The sequence below is a fragment of the Sciurus vulgaris genome (genome assembly GCF_902686455.1).
Source record: "Sciurus vulgaris genome assembly, chromosome: 5".
Lineage (NCBI taxonomy): Eukaryota > Metazoa > Chordata > Mammalia > Rodentia > Sciuridae > Sciurus > Sciurus vulgaris.
The window spans coordinates 52,041,466-52,066,035 of NC_136465.1; the positions used below are offsets into that span (position 1 = coordinate 52,041,466).

At 39.2% G+C, this 24,570-nt stretch overlaps 1 protein-coding gene across 3 annotated transcripts in view; it reads right to left on the bottom strand.

The window, feature by feature from the left end:
* GPAT4 (glycerol-3-phosphate acyltransferase 4) overlaps window positions 1-23,891 on the bottom strand; it is a 37,277-nt gene extending 13,386 nt beyond the window's left edge. The window contains exons 1-2 of one of the 3 annotated variants that reach the window (XM_079141960.1): window positions 23,467-23,891; window positions 5,328-6,340 (exon numbers count right to left, since the gene is read on the bottom strand). In XM_079141960.1, the coding sequence (XP_078998086.1) occupies window positions 5,328-5,492 (165 nt within the window). In that variant the 5' untranslated portion in view covers window positions 5,493-6,340; window positions 23,467-23,891. Of the gene's footprint in view, window positions 1-5,327; window positions 6,341-6,431; window positions 6,452-23,456 lie in introns of those variants that run through there. The other 2 variants (XM_079141961.1, XM_079141962.1) reach the window with 2 other exon arrangements.
* Between the last annotated feature and the right edge of the window lie 679 nt (window positions 23,892-24,570).

Genomic DNA, 24,570 nt, shown 5'->3' on the forward strand with positions numbered 1-24,570 from the left:
GTCTTAGGTAACATTAAATTGAATGAAGATCTAGGCAGGTAAAATATAGATGGCTCTTCATGCAGCACTTTTGCTAGTTATTTATTCTGTTGAACACTGTAATTTAGGAACTAACTGCATCAGTTAAGAGCTACAGTCTTGGCAAAACTAATCTCAGCAGAAACCTTTCCCTCATTTTCTGTCAGCCTCCATTGCATTTCCCCATGAACTAGATAAAACTGAAGAACCTGGTCCTTACAAAAGTGATGCTTTGATCATCTCTCCCCTTCTTTTTCCCATGCAAAGCTGCACCTTTAACAGATCTCTTCCTTCCTTCAACTGTAATGTCTTGGTAGCTACTGTCAAGTATACAACTTTATTCTTAATATTATACAAGTGCAAACTTCATGTTTGCAATGAAAAAGTCCAGGTAGCCCTCTTAATGCAGCAAGCAGATTCAGGGGCAGCACACTTGCTCCTGATCCACAATGAGCCTCCTCCAGTGTTACTCCCAATCTTGGTGATGGTATCCTCTCCCTCTAGCCACCCAAGCTTTCAGGTTCCCTTATCAAATCCTAGCAAGCTGCTGCTTAAACAGCCGTCTCTCACAAATCTACCTCTTGTTTCATGCCACTTCATAATTCACTCCCTTTTTCTCATTACACTGAGGCAATAGTTATTTAATTGCTTTTTTTCTTCACCTAAACACATGCTGCCAGAGTCTGATCTTGTTCACTTGCTCAAAAAACTCAATGACTTTCCAATGACTAAAGAAATATTCAGGCCAAATACAGTGGCATGCGCCTGTAACCCCAGCTACTCCAGAGGCTGTGGCAGAAGGACCAAAAAGATTAGAGACACACATTAGCACTTTAGTGAGACCCTGTCTCAAAATAAAAAAACACAAGGGCTGGGAGTGCAGCTCAGTGGTACAGCTCCTGAGTTCAATCCCTAATACCACACAAGAAAGAAAGAACGCTGAGCCTATAATCCCAGCAGCTGGAGAGGCTGAAACAGGAGGATCATGAGTTCAAAGCCAGCCTCAACAATGGCTAGGCGCTAAGAAACTCACAAGGTCAAGTTTTAGAGCTGGCAGACAAAGACCAACTACTCAAGGTAAGGGTTGTCTGACCCCAAAATGAATGCCCATTTACCACAATCCCACTATCAATGCAGTCTTGTCTTCAACTTCACCACCATCACTGGTTTCTGTGACACTCTACCAACATATTCAACTTTGGAGCTGAACATTGATCAGATTTCAACGGTTTCATCTTCTCTAACTGGACCTGATCAATTCCTTTCATCTTAGGCAAAACTCAGGTCATTTATTTTTGTCTTTCTCCTTTTTATCCAGGCATTCTTCTCTTTCTTTTCCTAAGCCATTCTCAACTCAGTGAAAGTCCTCTCCTAGGAATTTTGCTCCAAAAACTACTATCACAATTGTGTAGAGGACAAAAGAGGAAACAAAAACACCAAGGCAAGGACTAAACACTTTAAACAACCTGCTGCTCTCTGCACAAGATGGTCTTCAATGACTCAGCACAAGAGAGGGGACAGACAAGACACTGACCCCTTCACCTATATCCTTCTCTATCTCCCTCAGTTGGCAGGTATACAAATATCTTCTCTGGGTTTCTTTATAGAGAATGAAATATGGAAACTAGCTGTTAAGCCAGAGCTGCTTAGGTCTGTCAAAACCACAGGTACATACACTGCAAGAATTATTGTATATTGTTTTAACAATCTTTATGAATATTATATAATAAAATGTGAAATGGCTGATAAATGACAAAAGAAAATACCCACAAAATTATATGTCCACACTATCAACACAGTCAAAATATGAATGTGTATTGCCATCAGAGACTGAAAGAAATAATAAATAAGTAAATAAAGGTGTTGTAAGCTGTGGGACATGGATGAATGTTTAAAATTGTCTAATAATGTATTATTTATCTGATTGTAATAGATAACCAGCAAAATATATAGCCTCTAGCAACAAGCTATGTAACATACTATTCCCAAAATTTAATGGCATCATTTATTTTACTCAAGAATCCACAGACCATACACAGGTTTGGCATAAGCTGGGTGGATGGAAGAATGAGGGCTGGAATTCTTGGAAGGCTCCATGCTGGGCATGAGATGCTGGCTCTGTGATCTGAGACACCTATAGATGGTTTAGCTTCGTCACATCTGGTGGCTGGGTTCCAAGAGGAAGCCGGGAGAAGATATCTCCTTTTCTAAACCTAATCTCACAAGATACAACACCTCAAGTTCACCACAACTATTTGTTGGAAACAAATCACTATTTAGGCCCACATTCAAGAGGAGGTAGTCTAGATCCACCTTCTGATGATGAACAAATACCTAGAGAGTATTTAGGAAAAATATGCCTACCTAGGGGTATAGGAATGTGGCTCAGTGGTAAAACACTTGCCTAGCATGTATGAAGCCCCAGATTTGGTCCCCAGAACCAATTAAATCACACCTTAATGCCCCCAAATAAGTTACTTTTAAAAAATGTTGCTGGGTGTGTTGGCACACATCTGTAATCCCATTAACTTAGGAGGATATCACATTCAAGACTAGCCCAGTAATTTACCAAGACCCTAAGCAACTTAGTCTCAAAAATAAAACACAAAAAGGGCTGGGGATGTAGCTCAGTGGTAAAGCACCTGTTGGGTTCAATTCCCCAATACCAATAAAAAAAAAACAAAAAACAAAACAAAAAGCTTCCCCAAATAAAAATGTAAATATCAGGAAGGAGAGACAAAAGAAATAAAGATAGGAGACAAAAGGAAAGGAAAAGGAGACTGTAACTATATCACTCCCAAATTCCTGAGAACTCTACAAATGTTAAAGTTACTGTAAATTCACTTATTTATGAAAATCACCTGATTTGATTAATGCTTATGTTAGACTACACAATGTATTTTCAAGTGAGATAAAACAAAGGGAGATATATTTTAAGAACCTATAATACAGGTACATTCTGAACATTATTAGAGGAGACAAAGTCAACCTGAGCATCCTGGAGACCAGATCACATAAACGTTTTACAATCCATGATCAAAGAACTGGGTTCACCAGGCTGATGTTGTTCCCACATACTTTCCGAGGCCCACACCTCTCCTTTAAAAGAAGAGCCTAAGACCCAAAAGGTGCATCTGGCTCTTAAGGCAGCCCTAATTCTCTAGAATGTATATCTCTGCCTTTCACTTTCTAATATTAAATTCCCTTTTACTGAAACCTGAGGTCTCCTTAAATTTTTTTTCTGTAACGTCACAAGAGCCTAGAAGGTCCAAATAGAGGCATCCTCTGCCTCTTAAGACCTCCTTGTACCTCCTAACGGTGAAAAAAAACCACATAATCTCTAAACTGTTTTCTAGTTCTAAAATTGTGTGTATCATCCCAATATAGAAAAAAAGTGAAGAGGTTAAAAAAGAAAGGTAAAAGTAAAATCTCTGCCATAAGATTAAACCTTTCTATTCCCTCCCCCAAAATCTTATGTTTAAAACCAAATCCCCAATATGATGTATTTGGAGGAGAGGTCTTTGGAAGGTATTAAGATTATAAAGGTGGAGTTCTCGTGAATGGGGTTAGTGCCTTGAAAAGAGAGCCCAGAGAGCTCCCTCATGCCTTTCTACCACCTGAGTACACAGCAAGACTAATGTCTGGGAAACAGGCAACAGGCCCTCACTCATAATTGAATCCGCCAGTGTCCTGCTCTTGGGCTTCAGAGCCTCCAGAACTATGAGAAATAAATTTCTTTTCTTTACAGGTCACCCAGTATATGTCAGTTTGATTTATGGAGGATTAAGACACTGCTTTATAAAATAATAACAAAAAAAAATCACCCATAAATATGGGTGTATTTTAGACATATATATATGGTTACAAAATACATATTTTTTCCAAGGCTTAACACTGGCTTGGCCAAATCCAGTTTGTACCTAATGTTACCACTAATAAAAGTAATATTTCAGTTCTTTCTGTCTGTTAAAATCAACTCAGAGCAGAAACCAAAGGTGACAGACACTCTTATAGATTAGATGTTCTTACAGAACTACCCTAAGCCCCTGCAGGAATGTATAGTCCTTTCTAGCTTTCCTCTTATTCTAGCATATAGCCAACTCTATGAATCTTCACAGGAAGGAACTACAGGGCACGCTGAAACCTTTAAATGCCCAGCACATACCTCTAGGAAGTAAAATCTATTCTCTGAAAAAAAAAATTTTTTTTTCTTTTTTGCCATGCCAGGGATTGAATCTAGGACCTCATATATGCTAGGCAAGTGCTTTAAGATTGAGGTACACTCTCAACACCTACTATTTTAAATGTTTAATCTTGAGTTTACAAATACACGTTACTTTCATCATCAGTTCTAAATTACTGTGCCCAAATCAGTGATTTTCAAGATGTGGTCTACAGTCTCTGAAGGCTGAAGATTTACATATCCCACAGGTTGGCCCAACACTAAACATCTAATGAATTTTCCACTGTGTAATTATAACCTGTGTTGAAAGTCACAAGAATATACATTTAAAAAACAGAAATCACAAGTCAGGCACAGTGGTACACAGCTGTAATCCCAGCAACTCAGGAGGCTAAGGCAGGAAGATTGTTAAGTTCAAAGCCAGCCTCAGCAACTTAGCAAGACCCTGTCTCAAAATAAGAAATATAAAGGGCTGGAGATGTTGCTCAGTGGTTAAGAGTCCCTGGGTTCAAAAATTAAAATCTCGTAGCATGGATCAACTTCAGGAAATATCACTCTTTTGCTTTCATTATATTGACTAGTTCTGTTCAGAGGTATAATTAGATAAGTTCTGACATATGTTCCGAAATTTATTATCTTTCTCTTTCAAGAAATAAGACAATTCAAATGCCCATTTCTGTTCATTCTTTTTGTCTGAAATACAAGAACCTACCTTAGATAAATGCACCAAGGAGAGAAAAGGCTTATCAGTGAGGGGTTATGTCAGCTACAGCTGTGTGCTCCACTATCTTTTATACAAGAAGATGTAGAGTCTGGCAGTGATTTTTTAAAAATTCTAAGCACCATTCTCTGCAAAATAAACAGGCAAGCTGTGGAGTCATGGAATAGGTCCCTTTGCTCAGCATGAATCAAACACACAGGCAGCTTACTCACTGAGAAAGACTGCCAAAGACTTTCAAAATTACCCATTTAGTTTTTCTTTTTATATCAAATGCCACTTCCCATTCTCCTACCTTTCTCCATGTTCAATAGAGAGAGAGTCATTGGCCAGGGAAGAATAACTCTTTCTGCTAAAAGCATGTCCCCCTCCTCTTTGAAGCAACCTACTTGTAACAGCTCAACTTACCGCAAAGATTTTTAACAAAGTTTTCATGTAGAGCTTTCGGATACCAAAAGAGACTCCAAAAATGGCGGGGACTATGATGAAAACAAGCAGGAGGGTGAAGAGGACGGTCAGGGAGATGCCCAGAAGGTTGACAATCAGGCTATCAAAAGGCAGCAACAGGAACATGGTGGAGGATCCAGGCCAGGCCAGTGCCCTCCTCCCCAAGCACAAACCACAGCCTTCAGATGGTCCTTTCTGACACCAGCAGCCTGTGAAAGGAAGTCAGTCCTCCAAGAGTAACAAACTCCATTCCAAAGTTCACGTCATTAACTGCTTGCATAGAAGGGTTGGGGGCAGAGTGACAATAGAAAAGGGCCACAGGAGGCAGCCCAAGAATGCCAGATTTCCCCAGAACAGACGAACTTCACAGTGAAAGCAGCAGGATAAGTCTTTAGTAAAAACATCCAAGTCCAGACTGAGTTTCTGTGCAAAGGAGCACTGAGGGAGGGGGGTCTGTGCTCTGCTACCCTTATGCTGCTTCCAGAGATTTTATTTCTTTTCCTGCCCCACAGCATTCAGTAGATAAATCTGTCCTGCAGATCTGTATTGCCAGAAGTACCAAGAAGAGTTCACCTTGGTGCCAGAAAAATCCTGATAACTCCTGTGGAGGAGGGTGACTGCTAGTACTTCACCCAGAAGGCTTTTGAATGTGAATATGTGGAAATTAAATAATTGTTTTACTTAAAATTCCTTCATAAGCTGAAAATCAAGTTCATTGTAGAGAGTTCGTATCTGGCCCCATTCTCCCTCTGGAGAGGATCTTGGCGCTTGCTGCCCCCAGGACCCTCCTACCTGGAGAGCCCCAACCTTCTCCAGTAGGACACAGATGCTGGCACTGAATGTCTCATGCTGCCTGCGGTGAGTGTAATTCCAGATGCTCCTGGCATTGATGTACTCAGTAGTCTTCTCCCTTAAGGCCCCCTTTTCACGGTGACCTGGGTTCTTGGCAAAAGATTGTTTACATGCTGCCAGAGCTAGGGGTGGAAACAGAAACACGGTCAGTCACACAAATCAGAAGGAGAATCGTCAGTGTGCTTTGTGTATGGGAGGGGAGAGTTATTTTACCATAAGCCTGTAGTTGGAACCAGCTTCTTAAGTCACTGAGGACAGAAGAATCAGGCAGGGCCACAGATGGCAGACACCAATGTGAGAGGAAAACAAATATTCCATGTAGTTTCAACTCCAATGACAGGAATTGTGGTCAAACTTTCTGAAAAGAACATGCATATCTAAAAGGCACATTTCACAAAACTAAAAGGGGGTAATACTATGAAATGTAAATCTCCTTCCTACCTGTCCTGTTACCCAAAGTTCTCCACAGATGCAACCACAGTACCAGCTTCATAATCTGCCCTCACCAGTCTCTGCTTAAACAAGGAAGTCATAGCTGTTCCCTGTGCCCAGGCCTGGCAGCAACAACAATGGCATACAACACACAGTGTTCTTCACCTTGCTTTTTATTTGATTTTAGCTTAATATACCCTGGAAATGGTTTCATTAGCACACGCAGACCTCCTGCACTATTTGCAGGTATATAGTTTTCAATTGTAAGAATACACTAGGATTTAGGATACCCATCTCCTAAAGCTAGAGACTACTATTTCTACTTTTTGTTTTTATAAAAAATATAATGAATAACCATATGCATAATAGATTTACTACATAAAATGCACAGTGAATGTATTTCCAGGATAAATTCCTAGGTTCAGAATTGTAGGAGAAAAGGAAATGCACATTTTAAACTGTGCAAAATAGTGTTTTATTTCCTTCGTAGAGATTAAACCCCTCTGGCCTATCATCATACAATGGTTACTCATTTTAAAATTCCACTATTTCAAATATCTCACAAAAGCATTCCAATTTTATAGTACTCATTCCAAATCATAAGTTATCAAGTTCTGAACCCGGGAGTATCATATCAAGGCTTTCTGGCAAAATATCTCCTATACCCCATGGTATAGAGACTGAATTCAGTGCGTCACATGTGCCAGGCAAACACGCTAACACTCAGCTACAACCCCAGTCCCTGGCAAAAAGATTTTTGGCGTCTCACAAGTCACATTCTGGCTCTGTTCTAATACATTTAGAAGTTCAAGAATTGAACCGGTATTGACTTCATTTTAAATTCTGTCCAATGCTTTACAAACTCAAACATGTTACCTCATTCAGTTACCTTCAATCTGTCAACATGTATCATTCCATTTTCCAAATCAGGAAATGGAGAGAGGTACACACAGATCCAGTTCTGTACTGCCTCAACACGTTTCCACCAGATAGTGACCAAATATTCAACAGGCACATGACAGTTCTGTGACACCAAGTCACAAATAAGAGTTCCTATTTTTGATCCCCATGTCCTCTCATTTTCTTCCACTTTCACCTCATCATTATTATTGCTTATTTTTATTGAATGCTTACAAGATGACGGGCATTGAGTAATAAGCACTTTACACATTTTGTTCTCATTTAATTCTCACAACTCTGGTGGAATTATTATTATCAATGCCATTTACAGGTGAGGATACTGAGGCTTAGGAGATTAATTTACCAGGACTACACAGCTAGCAAGTGGTAGAATAGGAATCAGGACAACTGCCTTTGTCTCTAAGCCTTTCCTATCTCCCAAAGTATCCTGAAATAAATTAATACTTCCTTCATGCCAGGCCTGCTCTACAGAACTTCCTATGATTAAGAGAAAAAACACAAGGCAGCTCTGGATTCATTTATCAAGATTTGATGTTCTTCTCAGAATCCAAGGTACAGACATGCTCTTTCATTTTTATAAACTGGTCAAACTAAATGTGCATGCCAATTTCTAACTATATCCCAAAGCAGCTGAGGAATCTGCGTCACTGTGTTCCTTATACCTGTTCAGTCCCTGCCTAATTCTACGGCCTCCTCACCTCCACTCCAATCTTTCATCTCTAGCCTCCTGCTCCTCTGGACAACGTTCTCATGAGAGAGATGCAGCAAGAGACCTCTGTCCCACTGGCCAAGGTTACCTTGAGTTCCACAGACCCAAGGTGATAGTCACTAGGGCCATTTTTACCCCACATGCCAAAGTTTTGATGGCTCTTCTTTGGATCACAATCAATTGAGAATTCCCAAGGTTATTCTGGGTTCATGTCCCCAAAACATTAAACACATGTAGCAACAAACTAATTTCTTCACCTAGTTCAGGGTTGGCAAAATACACAATGTGTGGGCCAAATCTAGCTATGGCCTGTTTTTAATGGATCCTGAGGTAGGTGTGATTTTTCACATCTTTAAAGAGATCAAGGGGGAAAAAAAGATTATAATAGAGACCACTGTCTACAAAGTCTAAAATATTTACTATCTGCCCCTTTACAGAAAGTTTGCAAACCATGACCCAGTTGAACCTTCCTTCCCCAGAGGTAGTGACCTCTTCCCATGTTGTCCCGCCCCACCCCCTGAGTTCACGTTTCTGAGTGCCAGCCTGCCAGAGAACAGGAAACTAGCCAAACAGGTTATTTGGCCAACATTAATCCTCACATAAATTCTCAGAAGTAGAGGAAACAGCAAGTAAACTGAGATTGGTTATCAAATAAGCTTCCAAACATCTTCAGGCATTAGTAGAAAAAAATAATTAAAACCAGAAGTATCTGGTGTCTTACAGGCCCCTTAACATAGATTTTGATGTCTGGAAATATCAAAACACTGCTCACATCTGAATTCAATTGACTGCAATTTCTAGATAACTGCTCATTTAGAAGAGGATATTACTTTAACTCATGTGAATGTAACCATGTCCTCTTATAAAAGTGTAAGGTAGGGGAAAACATTAATTCCTAGAAATATTTATTCATACTTAATGTTCCACATCTGGATTCCAGCCAAACTCACCAAGAATCATTTGAACCAAAGTTACCTCAACAGCTCAAATGTTCCTGAGAGAAACATATAAGCTAACTAACTCAGAACCTTTTAAGAAAGGAAGATAGCTTCATCCTAGGAAGGCAATAGAATCCATCTCCAGGTCCACTAAACTCTTCAACACACTGAATGGCAAATCTAAGCCTTGAGGTCACCAAATGGCCTCGGTTCTTGGAGGGACTAGCTCTTCAATTGAACAAATATTCACCGAGCTCACATATTTTGTCCGAGGTTAGATATTCACTGGTGAACAAATATGCCTATAGACAACAAGCAAGTAAACATATATAAAGTCATAATTTCAAATTTTCATGATTTTTATTTATTTGTGTGTTTTTGCAGTACTGGGAGTTGAAAACAGGGCTTCACACATCCTAGTCAAGTGTTCTACCACTGGGCTATATCCCCAGCCCAATTTTCAAGATTTTGAAGAAGGAAAAAAGGGAGTCCTAGAGGAGAAAATTAGAGGAAACTTAACTTAAATCAGGGCCTCAAAGCTGAGCTTGGGGGTGCACCCTCTAATCTAATCCTAATGGCTCAGGTGGCCGAGGCAGGACAAGTTTGAGGTCAGTCTCAGGAACTTAGTGAGACCTTGTCAGCAAAAAAAAAGGCTGAGAATGTAGCTCAGTGGTAGTGTGACCCTGGGTTCAATTCTAAGTGCACATGCATAAATTATTAGGGCCTCTACAATGGTTTTGAGGCAGTCATCAACCATGTGGTAGGAACTGTTCTCTCTCCTAATTCTGCAATTAGATCAAATACTTTTCAGCTAGCACTTTGAGACACATTCTAATTCAGGAAACCATGATCGCCAGAATATGTCCAGAGATGCTATGTACCAATTGGAAATGTTTTTTTTTTTTTTTTTTTTAAATGCCATTTTATTAAAAATAAATGCTTAGACCACACAGGAATACATACTGTATGGACTGGATATAAGGTGTGTTCCACCCCCATTGAAAAAAGCTCCTGTGTACATGCAGGAATATTCAGATGTGAAATGATTAGATTATGAGAGATCTAACCAAATCCTAGGTTTGAATGGACTAACTAGGTAGTAACTGTAGGCAGGTGGGTGTCACTGGAGGCAGCAGGTCACTAAGGGTGTTCCCTGGAAAGGTTCATTTCCCTGCAGCCCCTTTCCCCACCTCTGCTTCCTGGCAGCCATGAGTAGAACAGTATTCCTCTACCATGCCCTTTTGCCTCACCTTGGGCCCAGAGAAAATGGAGTTGGTCCACCATAGACTAAACTTCTGACAGTATAAGTCAAAAGAAGCTTTTCCTGCTCTAAATTGTCCTTTAGAACAATTAGGTATTTTTGGTCACAGGAACAAAAGGCTAATACACACGCATTTTTAAAGCACACCAAGTATAATGTCTGTCACATATTAGATCCAAATAAATGGTGCATATTATTTCATTAGGATCAGAAGAAACCCAGTGGGCTATCTTCAGTTCTAGGTCTTTAAGAAGGTTTTAGAAAGATTATTTCAGAGTAGGACACAAAATCCTTAATCCAAAAAATATTACAAGCCTAGAAAGTAGCAAGTACTCATTTTAAAAAGTTATCTATAAAAAAGAGAAACATGGCAAAAATTCTTTTTAATTAGAGTATTAGTTATTAGTAGTTAGGTTCATTTTGCCCGAATCATAACCTGCATTGGATTTGATTTACGCCACCTTCAGTCACAGCAGTGTATCAATCCCCTTCCCCACAATATTCTTCCTCCTCTACTGATCTTTCTTTCACCTTTTTTTTTTTTTGGGGGGGGGGGAAGGTGGGTATGGTGGATTGAACTCAGGGGCATTCAACTACTGAGCCACATCCCCAGCCAGTATTTTATTTAGAGACAGGGTCTCACTGAGTTGCTTAGCGCCTTATTGTTACTGAGGCTTTGAACTCTCAATCCTCCTGCCTCAGCCTCCTGAGCCACTGGAATTACAGGCATGCCCCACCACACCCAGCCTTTTTTTTTTTTTTTTTTTTTCTTTTTTCTTTTTTTATTACTGCTTTCTACATATACATAAAGTGAAATGCCCTGTGGTATATTCCTATTTACATATAGTGTGATTTTTGTTATATTCACTCCACATTTCCTCCCCTTTCCTGTCCCTCCAGACCTGCACTACTCCACTGATTTTATCTTTTTGATATTCAATCTCCACTACCTTCTTTCTCTTATTTTGCTGTAGCTTCCACATATGAGAAAAAAACATTTGACCCATGATTTTGTGAGTATGGCTTATTTCACTTAGCATGATGTTTTCCATTTCCATCCGTTTACTGGCAAATAATTTCATTCTTCTTTTATGGCTGACTAAAAACTCCATTGTGTATATATACCACATTTTCTTAATCCATTCATCTATTGACAGGCATATGGGCTGATTCCATAACTCGGTTACTGTGAATTGTGCTGCTATAAATATTGAAATCGCTGTATTGCTATAGTATGCTAATTTTAGTTCTTTTGTATAAATACCAAAGAGTGGGATAGCCAGTTCATATGGTGGTTCCATTCCTAGTTCTTTTTAGGACTCTCCATACTGTTTTACCAAAGTGAACTATACTAATTTGCAGTTCCATCAACACTGTGTACCTCTTTTGTCACATCCTCACCAGCATTTATTATTTGTATTTTTTATAATTACCATTCTGACAGAAGTGAGATGGAATCTTGGTGCAGTTTTTGATTTCCATTTCTCCAATTGCTAGAGATGTTGAAAACTTTTTCACAGATTCCTTTGCCATTGATAAACAGTAAGAATGAGAAAATACCCTTAAATATTGATTGGAGCATAAAATGGTACAACCTCTTATGAAGAACAACTTAGCAATTGCCATAAAAATTCTAAATTCACCTAACCTTAGATCCAGTAATATCATTTCTAGAAATTTATCCTAAGAATAAATAAAAGCAGTGTTCTCAATCAGGTATTATTTTTGACCCTGATAGGGAAAAGTTGGCAACGCCTGCATTGCCACCAATTGTCTAGCTGTCACAAGTGCAAATGGGGTAGTTACCAGCTTTCAGAGTATATTAGACTAAGAAGATACTAAACATCCTGAAATGCACACAGGAGCTCCCACAACATAGATTTGGCCCCAGATACCAAGGGCTGAAGCTGAAAAACCCCTTTTGCATTTGCAAAAGAAAAGTAGGTACTAGGTTACCAACTACAGCATTATTTATAGTATCTAAGGAAACATGGATATACAGGAATAGAAGATACAAGAGAGAGACAACAAGGGCTAAGGGTATAGTTCAATGCAGGGGTATAGTTTGGTGGCAGAGTGCTTGCTTGTACAGGTACACGAGACCCTGGGGTTCAATCTCCCACACCACAAAAAAACACTGTTGGTGGGAACATAATTCAGTCAATACAGAGAATAATATGGAGATTCTTCAAAAAACTAAAAATAGAACTACCATATAATCCAATTAATTCCACTATTGGGTATACATCTAAAGGTATTATAAAATCATCATACCAAAAAGTTATTTGTACTCTGTTTACTGCAGCACTTTCACAATAGCTAAAACATGGAATCAACCCAGATGGTCTTTGGACGAATAGATAAAGAAACTGTGGTACACATTCTCAATAGAATATTATTCAGCCATAAAAATGAATGAAATCCTGTCATCTGCAGGGATGCAACTGAAGTTATCAAGTGAAATAACAGACAAATACGACGTTTTTATTTATTTGTGGAACTAATACGTGAATATTATAAAAGAACAGACTGGAATAGTGGTCACAATAGACTAAGGGAAGGGCAGTGGAGAAGTGGGTCAGAAAGTTGTTCAATTATGAGGCATCAAAACATAATTAGAGGACTGGGGTTGTGGTTCAGTGGTAGGGCACTTACCTAGCCTGTGTGAGGCACTGGTTTGATTCTCAGCATCACATATAAATAAAAGAAAAAAAATAAAGGTCTATCAACATCTAAAAAATATATTTAAAAAAATAATTAGAGTGGAAGAATTATTTTTCATTCTTTAGCTCAAAAAGGTCATTACAGGTTAAAGCAATCTATGATATATTTCAAAACAACTAGAAGGGTACAAAAGTCCCAACACAAAAAGTGATTAATGTGCTGAGCACAATGGCTCATGCCTGTAATCCCAGCAACTCCTGGAGGCTGAAGCAGAGACTAGCCAAGTTTGAGGTCAGCCTCGGCAACTTAGTGAGGCCCTAAGCAACCCAGGGAGACCTGTCTCAAAATAAAAAATTTAAAAAGGGCTGGGATGTAGCTCAATGGTAAAGTGCCCCTGGGCTCAATCCTCAGTACTAGCAAAAATAACGATGATGATAATAATGTTTGAAGAGATGGAAATGCTTATTACCCTGATTTGACTATTATACATTGTTATACATGTACTGACATTGTTATACATGTATGACTATTATATATATATTATACATGTACTGAATTACCATAATGTAACCCATAGATATACAAACATTGTATCTCAATAATAAAGTAAAATCTCCCCCCCAAAAAGATTGAGACAATAAACGTAAAGTTCTTTCCCAATATTTAAGCTCTTTTCATAGTAGTAAATGCTCAAAATGTGTGAATTATTTTTATTCCTATTCTAAACCCCTGTCACTAAGAAGAAGGAGGGGCATTTGAAAGTGTTTCCTAAGAAGTAAGCACATGCCATTAATGCACAATCTATTTCAGCTATTATTCTTGCCTAAAGCTGTTCTGAATCCCCTAAACTGGCTGAAGCATGAGGTTCTCAACTAGAAACTGCATGAGGTCTGACAGGAAGGAAAAACAAAATTACACCAATGTTGCAGAGCACACTGGGGGAAGATAAGACTGCTGTAGAAATCAGGAAAAATAAACATTTGATGCTTAAAGATGGCACACTGTGTGGATGCATAAATGAAGACTAAGACCATCATGGCAATTCTGAACTCAAGAAAGTAGATACCCAGCCTGCTATTGTGGTGTAGGCCTTGTAATCTCAGCAACTCAGAAGCCTGAGGTAGAACTGCAAATTTTAAGGCTGGCCTTGGCAGTTTACCAAGCACCTGTTTCAAAATAAAAACTAAAAAGGGCTAAGGATGTAGCTTAGTGGTAAAGCACTCCGGGGTTCAATTCTCAATGCCCTCCCATAGTTCCCAAAATAAATACCTATGTACAAATAGCAGAGATATAAGCAGTGTAGGTCCTCAAAGAACTAGCCAGAAACATTCTTTGGCCACAATTGGTTCACTGATTCTCCACTCAGGATACACAGTTGAATCACCTAGTCATCAGCCTAGATGACATAAATCAGAATTTCTGCAGGTGGGAGAATACTAAACTTACTAGGTTTCAATGATTAATTTCCCAGGGTCACAACCAATAAGTGGGAGAACAAGATTAGAACAAGTGCCTTGGTCTCCAAGACCATACACGTTCTTTAACCACTAACCCTTCCTATCTCCTAAACTAGCCTGAAATAAATTAACATTTCCCTCATGCCAGACCTGTTCTACAGAACTTCTAATGATATGACACAGAAAAATCACAAGGCAGATTGGATTCATATAAAACAAATCTGGTTTTGTTTTTAGGAGACTTGATCTTAACATGTAGCTGGAGCTGGGTTAAGGATTAGGTAAGCAGTCAATTCAACAAAGAACGAGTGAAAACCAAGGAAGACAGCCACTATCTTTGATCATAAATACCCATAAATAAATAAAATGCATCAAGTTTCCTAACTAAAAAAAGAGGAGGGGGGTTGAAGCATGTTCATAAGACAGATGATAATAGATAGGATCTAAAACATCATAGGAGGGCTGGGGTTGCAGCTCAGTGATAGAGCACTTCCTAGGAAGTGTGAGGCACTGGGTTTGATTCTTAGCACTGCATATAAATGAATAAATAAATAAATAAACATCAGAGGACCATGAAAACTGGTAAAAGTCATTTGGCATTAGAGAACACACAAATGATCCAAACAAGTTGGCTGTCATCTACAAAGAGCAGATCTGCTCTGAATAACCCTGAGGCAAGAGAATTGGTGTTATGATTTAGCAGTTATAGAGTGCAAATTTTAGTTGATATTAAGACTCCAAACCTCAGGGTTGGAGGTGTAGCTCAGTGGTAGAGCTTAGCATGTGTAAGGCCCTGGATTCCATTCATAGCACTTAAAAAAAACTCCAACCATCATACACTGCTGGTGTGAATGTTAGACAGTGTGGCTACCTTTGGAAAATGGTTAAAACAGAGTTACCACATGACCTAGCAATTCCGTTCCCAGGTGGAATAAAATAAAAACTACCTGCACAAGAAAATTTGTGTATGAATGCTTAAAGCAGCCTTATTCAAACAGTCCAAAGATGGAAACAATCAAAATGTCCATCAAATGATGAATGGATAAACAATGTGGCATGTCCATACAATGAAATGTTATTTGGCCATAAAATGGAATGAAGTTCTGATACCTTCTAAACATTATACTACTCGAAAGAATTCAGTAACACAAGACCACAGATTATACGACTCCATTTATATGCAACTGGCAAACCTAATGGAGAAAGATAGATCAGTGGTTGCTTAGAGTGGGTCGAATGGAGAGAGATAAAAGGTATGGTTTCTAAAATGTTGTAAAATTGACTGTAATGATGGTAGTACACATCTGTGAATATAATAAAAACCACTGAATTGTATGCTTTATTGGATGAATTGTATAGTAGGTGAATTGTTTCTCAACAAGACTATTTTAAAAAGAATTTAAGATTGAGTTGTTCACAGAAAGAAAAAAGTCCAATAGTTTGTTTAGGGAAACACCTATATTTGGATTCTGTAGGATGGCAGATATATTATAGCGGTCAGACCAGATGTCTTTTAAAATTCCTTCCCTACACAAGATTTTTGTCTTTGCCTTTATTTAAATTGTGGAATGTCAAGGAAACAATACACTATGATGATTAAACATAACAAAATCAGGCAAGCTTCATTCAAAACCAGTCTCCATTACTTTCTAGTTCTGTGACTAGAAAACAACTTTTCCATGCTTCAATTCTACCACCTGTAAAATGAGATTAATAGTATATCATGGTATCATTGTGAAGACTAAAGATAATGCATATCAAACTATCAGTATAATGCTTGGCACAAGTGCTCAATAAACAGAAGGTACATCTATTAATCATCACTATAAAGCTGAGGCAATAATAAAATGATGATAAACTACATTGTTATTACTTGATCTCTGAGAATTCTTATCCAATCTCTTCATTTTTATGGCTTAAATAACTGAGCCTTAGAAGGAGTAAATGACTGAGACAAGTTATAGAACTGACTAGGAACAGAGAGACAGAAGTATAACTCAGATGAATACCAATGATCTTGAGTTTAGTGGTCCTTCTGCTCCCAAAGTTGATCCCTTCTGCTTTGGGGTGGGTTCAGAGAAAGTCATCCACTTTCCTAGGTTACTCTGTTGCCAACACATACCCATCAAATGCCCCAGAGTCTGATGAGATACAAAAATGATGTAAACAAATGATAAAAACATTTAAGCCCAAATGCAAAGGAAATGTGTGCTGGGCTGTACTTAATGTCAAGTGTATCAGAAATAGTGAAGTATAACAAATTTGCTTGAATAGAATGCTGCTGCTGAGCACAAAAAGTGTGTTTCCAAAAAGACAGCTCAGAATTGTTTCCAAAAACTCAGAGCTATTAGGTTGAAGTAAACTGAAGTGCTGAAGACCTTGAATATATACAATTGACACTGATCCTGGATAAAATAAATCATCTAAGACAAAGCCAGGATACAAAAGGCCAAAGGATAACTCCAATCACTAGAAGAAAACAGAAGGTAGTCAACTTCAGGGTTTTGATCTTATCTAAGGTCATTCTGACCTCACTGGATAATAAGTAACATGGTACATCAAGTTCACTCCAAATAATGGAATAGTCTCTTGAAGCGAGGGGAAAAAAGGATGAAGAATATTTTGATATTCAGCACCATTTATTTAAAAAAGGGTAATTTGATTTGTTGGGGCTTTAAGACCCAAGATGTTTTATTCATTACCCAACCTTGCTATTGTACTGATTACTCCATTTCAAAACTGGTGCTTTCATATTTGGGTACTGTATATGTAATTGGAAGTAACTTTCTGATCTTCTCCTGGTTTATTCAGTTTAATTATTTTGAAAATAATTCATTTTGTTTCATGTGTCAACAGTTCATTCCTTTTTATTGCTGAGAAGTATTCCCGATATAAACATTCCACAATTTACATATTCACCAACTGAAGGACGTTGGGGATGTTTCACTTTAGGGATATGACCAAAAAAAAAAAAACAAACTACAATTCACAAGTTCTTGTATGAATTCACATTCTCATTTCTCTTGGGTAAATAAATGCCTAGTAGTTGGAAGAACCAATTCTAAGGTAGGTATATATTTAGTTTTTTTATGAAACTCTGTTCTAAACTGGCTGCACCATTTGGTATTTCCAACATCAGTAAACTGACTTACATCCTCCCCAAAACTTGACATGGCCAGTCTTTTTAATTTTAGACATACTAATGGATATGAAATGAAATCTAGTAATTCTAACTTACATTTCCCTAATAAATAAGGATATGGAGCATCTTTTTATGTGCTTATTTGCCATCCATGTATCTTCTCTGGTAGGCGTCCAAGTTTTTTTCCCATTATTTATTCACCCATTATGTCATTTTATTATTGAGGCTGTTACTGATCATTTTTTAAAGTTTTTGCCTGATAACTAAGCATTTTTATTTAAAATAAGAAAGCATTACTACCAAACTGTACACTTAAAAATAGTTAAGATAAATCAGGCATGATGGCACACACCTGTAATTCCAGCAACTTGGGATGCTGAGGCAGGAGGATTCCAAGTTTGAGGCTAGCCTCAACAACTTAAGTGAAGCCTTAAGCAACTCAGTGAGACTGTATCAAAATAAAAAATAAAAAGGGCTGGGGATTTGATTCAGTGGTTAAGCACCCCTTAGGTTCAATCCCCAGTACTCAAAAAAAAAAAAAAAAAAAAAAAAAAAAAGGTTAAGACAGTTAAAGAAAAAACCAAACTGATCATCCCTTAAAAAAGAAACAAACATTTCATCACACAGGCACAGAATTTGTAACATCAAACTTCTTTAACTCCACAAATTCAAAATAATCCTAGTTGTACAAAGAAAACCACTAAAACATGACAGAAAAAAACCCTCAATGGTCACAAACTAACTTCTAAACAGAATGTTATTAACTAAAATAAAACACTCCTTCATCCTTATGGCCCACTGACATTGATTCTATGCAGTCCAACAGGGCAGCCACTAACACATATAACCCTGTAGCAACTGAAATGTGGTATAAATATAAAAACACTCTGGAGGGCTGGGGAGATAGCTCAGTAGGTAGAGTGCTTGCCTTGCAAGCACAAGGCCCTGGGTTCGATCCCCAGCACCGAAAAAAAAAAAAAAAATTGCATGTAAAAGATCTCAATAATTTTTATAATGATTACATATTGACATGATATTCTGGGTAAACCGGGTTAAATAAAATATATTATTAAAATAATTTTCACCTGTCCTGTTAACATTTTACAAAGTTTTTAAGGGCTGAGGGTGTAGCTCAGTGGAAGAGCACTTGCCCAGCATGCTCAAGGCCCTGGGTTCGATTCTGGACAATGCCAAAAAAAAAAAAAAAAAGACTTAAAGTTCTAAAAATGCTTAACTGGCAAATAATAATTGTATAAATGAGATTCAATGTGATGCTTTGATATACATTATAGAATGATGAAGTCAATTTAATTAGCTTATCAATTTTTGCTTTTTTGTAGTGCTAGGGATGAAACCCAATATCTGGAGCATTCTAGGCAAGTACTTATTTATTTCTTTTTTTTAAAAAAAAAAGAAGCTACAACAAAATTTAAAATTACATCACTGGGTGCAGTGGCATACACCTGTAATCCCAGTGACTCAGGAAGCTGAGGCAGGAGGATTACAAATTCAAGGCCGGTGTCAGCAACTTAGCAATTGTCTCAAAACAATAAAAAAGAACTGAGGATGTGGCTCAGTGGTAAAGAACCCCTGGGTTTAATTCCTAGTATCAAAAAATAAATTAAATTAAACATGCTCAATTTCTAGGAGTCAATGCTGATCAAAACATTTTAAAGAGCCAGGCATGGTGGCACATGTATGTAATCCTCACTATATGGAAGGCTGAGGCATGAGGATTACAAATTTGAAGCCAGCCTGGGGAACTTATCCGACTCTCTTAAATTAAAAAAAAAAAAAAAAAAAATTTTTTTTTTTTTTTTGAAGGATTGGGTATTAGCTCAGTGGTAAAATGTTTACCCAGCATGTATGAAGCCTTGGTTCAATACCCAATACAACCAAAAAAAGGAAAAAAAACCAAAACAAAATCTAACAGCTAAGGAAACAAAATAAGTAGGTAGGTAGATAGGTAGAGGGAGGGAGAGAATATTTTTTCCATCCCTAATTCCTTTGAGGTATGGAAAAAATGGTATAGCAGAAAGGGCTTAGAACTAGAAACAAGAGTCTTCTTGGGTCTATCAACCTAAATAACAGAGTAGATCTCTAAAAATTTAATGATTTTATTTGAGAATAAGCAGCACACTGCAATGTGGAATATGCCTGCTATCACAGATCATAGGCATATTCAAGGAGGTAAAAGACAAGAGTTTTTAAAGGTAAAATAGGGCGGATCTCATAAATTGTTTTAAAGGAATAATCCTTGGCTACAGGACTCAATAAGGGTGGCATCAGACCATGGTTGAATAGTCAATTGGTTGGTAGACATTCTCACATTAAATCTGTGCAAAGTTGAGGTTCTCTTTTCAGAGTCCTAACAGTTTTTATCACAGGCTTGTGTGCATGACAGGCCCTCCTTTATGGTGTTCTTTCTTCATTTTGATGTTGACAACTTCACTAATTCTAAGCACAGCTGTTACTCTCTAGTCTACATGACCTTAAAAAAGTAATGTGGCTTCAATGGATTGAGGTTTCCTTACCACTTTTGTTTGTTTGTTTTAAATCAAAGTCAACAAAGGCTAGAAGTGTAGCTCAGTGGTACAGCACATGCTTAGCATGCTCAAGACCCAAGGTTCCATCCCTAGCCCTGCCCCAATAAATAAAAACGAAAAATGTATCAAGCTCCTGTACTAGAGCACTTTTCTAGTACTGCAGATCTTCAGTACTAGAAGATAAAATAAGGAGTACCCTAAGAAAGATGACAAGCCAGTGACTGTATGGCAAGAGCAGGGGTATATGTTTCAAAGGAGAAAAAGTGACTGAAAGGAGTTAGGAAAAACTCCAAGCACTTAGAACATTCCTTTTAGCTTTCCAATTCCATTCTTTTAAGAAGTATTAGTCATGCTATAAACAAAGCACTAATATGTAGCTTAGTGATGCATGGAATGAATGATATTCAGTTGAGACCTCCCTGACTATAATGCACCAATATAAAAATGGGGGGGCGGGTGAAAACTAACATGACAAAATGAGGTTCTATTTCACAGAAACAACTCTGCAGTACAGTCTGCACTTAACCAGGCCCAAATAATCTCCAGAATGCAACAGATTTTCTTTATGGGTAACTCTCTGTGATATGCAACACAGATGAAAATAGTGGTTTATTCTTTAGCAGTAAACATTTAGGTTATACTAGAATCCTGATAGGCCAGTCACATCACTCTTCTTGATGCTACAAACTCACAAAATAAACAAAAAACAATCTTCTCCACTTCCAACTTTAGGAGTAATGATGTATCATGACAACTAGCCAGTTATCTCAGTGGTATTTCCATGAGTTGGATGTGCATGACAACTACTATATCGAGGTCACAAACTCATATGAAAAGTTTTTCCTGAAAGTAAATTTACAATTATGTCACAGTAATATAAATAACCTGAACTTACAAAGCCAAAGAACTCTACTTACAAAGACCTGCTTGTTCAAAGTATTTCTCATGGGAAAATATACCGCATGAACAAGAAAATTTAGGCACACGTAAAAGTAGTCATTCATTGCATAAAGTCAATGAACATAATAAGGTCAACAATAGACAACTTATACAAAAGTGGTCCCAATAAGATTATATCACCTAGTGACATCACATCTCAACCATCTTAGTTTGTGCAAGCATACCATTTTCATGTTCCAACAACAAAATTTCCCCAACGATGCATTTTGTCCTTAAGTGACCTATGAAGGTTCTGAATTTACCTGTTTCTTTTTATATGAAATAGTATAAAGTTTGCAAGGAAACGCATACCATGTTTTTGTAACCAAGGGTCCATTCAGCCAAGATTCTTACCAGTTAACGGCACAAACAGATTTATGGTAGGATACCATTGTTCTCTCAGTTATCAAGAGTAAAACATTCCCATTTTAGTTTCCTTTCCTTCCTTAGTTAATAGCATAGTAATAGCTGTGAATGTTATCCAAATCTTCTACAGCTTGTTCTTAGGCTCAATGGTATCCCATTTCTAAGGTCAGGATTTTCCCATGTCTCCTAAAAACTATGATTATAATTCTCATTTGTCCCAAATCTATTTTAAAAATAATTTAAGGCATACTCCCCAGTTTTATTATTCGGAGTAAACTTCCATCATATTACTCATTTGTACCGAACTTATTTTAAGAAATAATTTAAGGCATATTCCCAGGTTTTACTATTTCTGGAATTTGATGGGAAAGTTCATGTTTACCAATCCAAAGCCTTCACGAATATGAGTTTTCAGTCAGAGCCCTTCCATTAATTTCTTCCCTGAAGGAAACAACATAAAGACAAGCATTATGATAGAGATGAAAGAAGACCAGGCACACAACTGGAAGCTGTTTCCAGCCTCAGTTCAGCCTCTTTCTTACTACCTGTGGGTCTGGACAAGTCATACAACCTCTCTGGACACTGAAGTCTCATAAAAAAATGAAGAAGTTGGACAAGGTGATCTCGTAGTTCTCATCCAGATCAGAAGTACTTTTTTGTTTTAACCTGATCTCTAGCAGCTTGATCATTTCAGATACCTTTTTCTGGTCTTTCTCCAACACTTATGTATTCCTTAGTTGTATAGTAGACTGTGTTACAATGAAAGTACATTATGACTTTATATGAAAGGATTTTTATTTTGAATCTGAAGGCACTTTTGACAAATGAGGGCTCATCTGCCATGAGGAACTTCTCCCTTGAACATATGGAAAGGCAAGAGAATGTGGTTGGGACAACATTAACCACAGGCGAGTGGTTAAGGTCAGATGATGGATACATGGTGGTTCACTATTCTGTTTTGTATGTCTTAAATTCACCAAAACACAATTCTTTGGGGGGGGGGGGGATCACTTTCAACAGAGATAATATCTAACTGGCAGTTTTACCTTTGTCCACACAGTCTTTGGCTTAAGCATAACTGCTTTTTTTTTTTTTCCCCACTTGGGTTGCAGAGAATCTCCAAGACATGAAACTAAGCAGAGGTTCTCCAAGTTCAGCCAAAATTAAGGAAAACATACCAGACACGAAATTCTTCAAATGATTCCAAGGCTATCAATCAGAACGAGGATGTGAGCGGTGAGAGACACTGATACTTATTTTCATAGTTACACCATGTTTCATACAGTGTATTTTCCATAACTTATGAACTGCGAAAGTTAAAGCCCTCTGCGAGATGGAAAGTGAAGAAATAAGCAAGACCCTTAGGCGGGAGGATGAATTGGAGGGTGTGGGGTCAACACGCAAAGGCAAGGGATTTCGGGGGATTAAAAGAGCCTAAGGAAAGAAAATTGGGAACATTATTTGAGGAAAGAGAAAAAATACACATCCCTGGGAAGTCGAAGAACACAAGCAAAGGCGAAGGCGCTTCCACGTGATCTAATGCCCCTCGCAGCCCTGACCACCCACATCACCCACATTCCTCCTCCCCGCGGAGGGCTGCGGGACACCGGGGCTGGGGGAGAGCACCGGCAACTAGGCGCCCGCGTGGCGAGCGCGGCGGGGAGGGCGCGCGGACCGTTCCACTGAGGGCGAGTGGGCGGCACGCTCCACCCGGCCGGGAATCCCTGGCAGCGGAGACGGTGCCTCTTGACGCGGAGCGGCGTTGGCAGGGCGTCGACCCGCAGGCCTTCCCGAGGCGCCCGACCCCGAGCCCCACGCTCGGTCCCCCGGAGGCCAGTGACCTTCAGCTAGGGGCCGGCTTACCCCTACTCACCGACCGCGAGGCTCCTGGGCTCCCAAATCCTCCGCGGACAGCGTCTCCCGCCCTTGCCTGCCGCCGCTGGCCGAGGCGTGCGTAAGGACGTGCGCGCGCCCGCCTTTGTCTACGCTGCCTGACGTGAGCCCGCGCTCCGGCGCTCCCCTCCCACCGTCTGCCCCACGCCCGGTTCTCGCGCTCTGCGCGCGGACGGGAGGGCGGGGCGAGAGACTAGGGGGCCCGGCTGGTGCTCCACCCAGCTGAGGTGGGCGAGTTCTGGACCAGCCCAGCGGCGCCCCGCGGGCCGGCGGGAGCAGAGGGAACTGGTACCCAGCGCCTTGAGCACAGTCCCTGTCCCTCCCCCGGCGCGCCCCCGGGATTCCTGATCCGACGAGGAGAGCGCTTCCTCAAAAAGGGCCCCGCGTTTCTGAGCTGCAGCCGCGCTCCAGCACTGCCGAAGAGGATGAAGTCAGCCCTGATTACCGAGAAGTGGCTTGAGTCACACACCAAGTTATCTTATCATCTTGAGGCTATTTGAATGCAACGAGATGCTGCATTTCGAATTTAGCTCAGGGCCCGGCAGGCTCAAGAAATGTTAGCTGCTGTTGCCACCACCACCATCATCCCTGGGTCTCATATGCTCTAAGAGTAAAGCTAAGGAATTTAAAATGCCAGTGTGGACGACCTTCGCATTCCTTCACAGTGTCTACTTCCATTGGGACTGATGGCTAATTAAAATCAGCTAGTCCTGCTGAATTTTGCAGTTGTATTTCTCACTGTTTCTTCAGACTTCAAACGCCTAAAACAGGCTTATCGTCTCCCCTAAAACTACCCCTCAAAAAACAAAAAACAAAAAACTTCTTAATACTTTTTTTTTTTTTTGCGTGGGGCGGGGAGGATGGACACTGGTATGAACCCAGGGTCTCCCTTTGTAAGCAAGGGCTCTACCACTGAGCCACACTGCAGCACTCCTTCCTTAAGTCTTTTTGTTTTTGTTTTTTCTAACTTCAGTACTAGGCTCTGCCCCCGCCCCAGTTTATTCTGCATATTACTGCCAGATCATCAGTCCATGCTAAATAATCTGGTAAAATCTTTAGGGTAAATCTCACATTCTTTGACCTC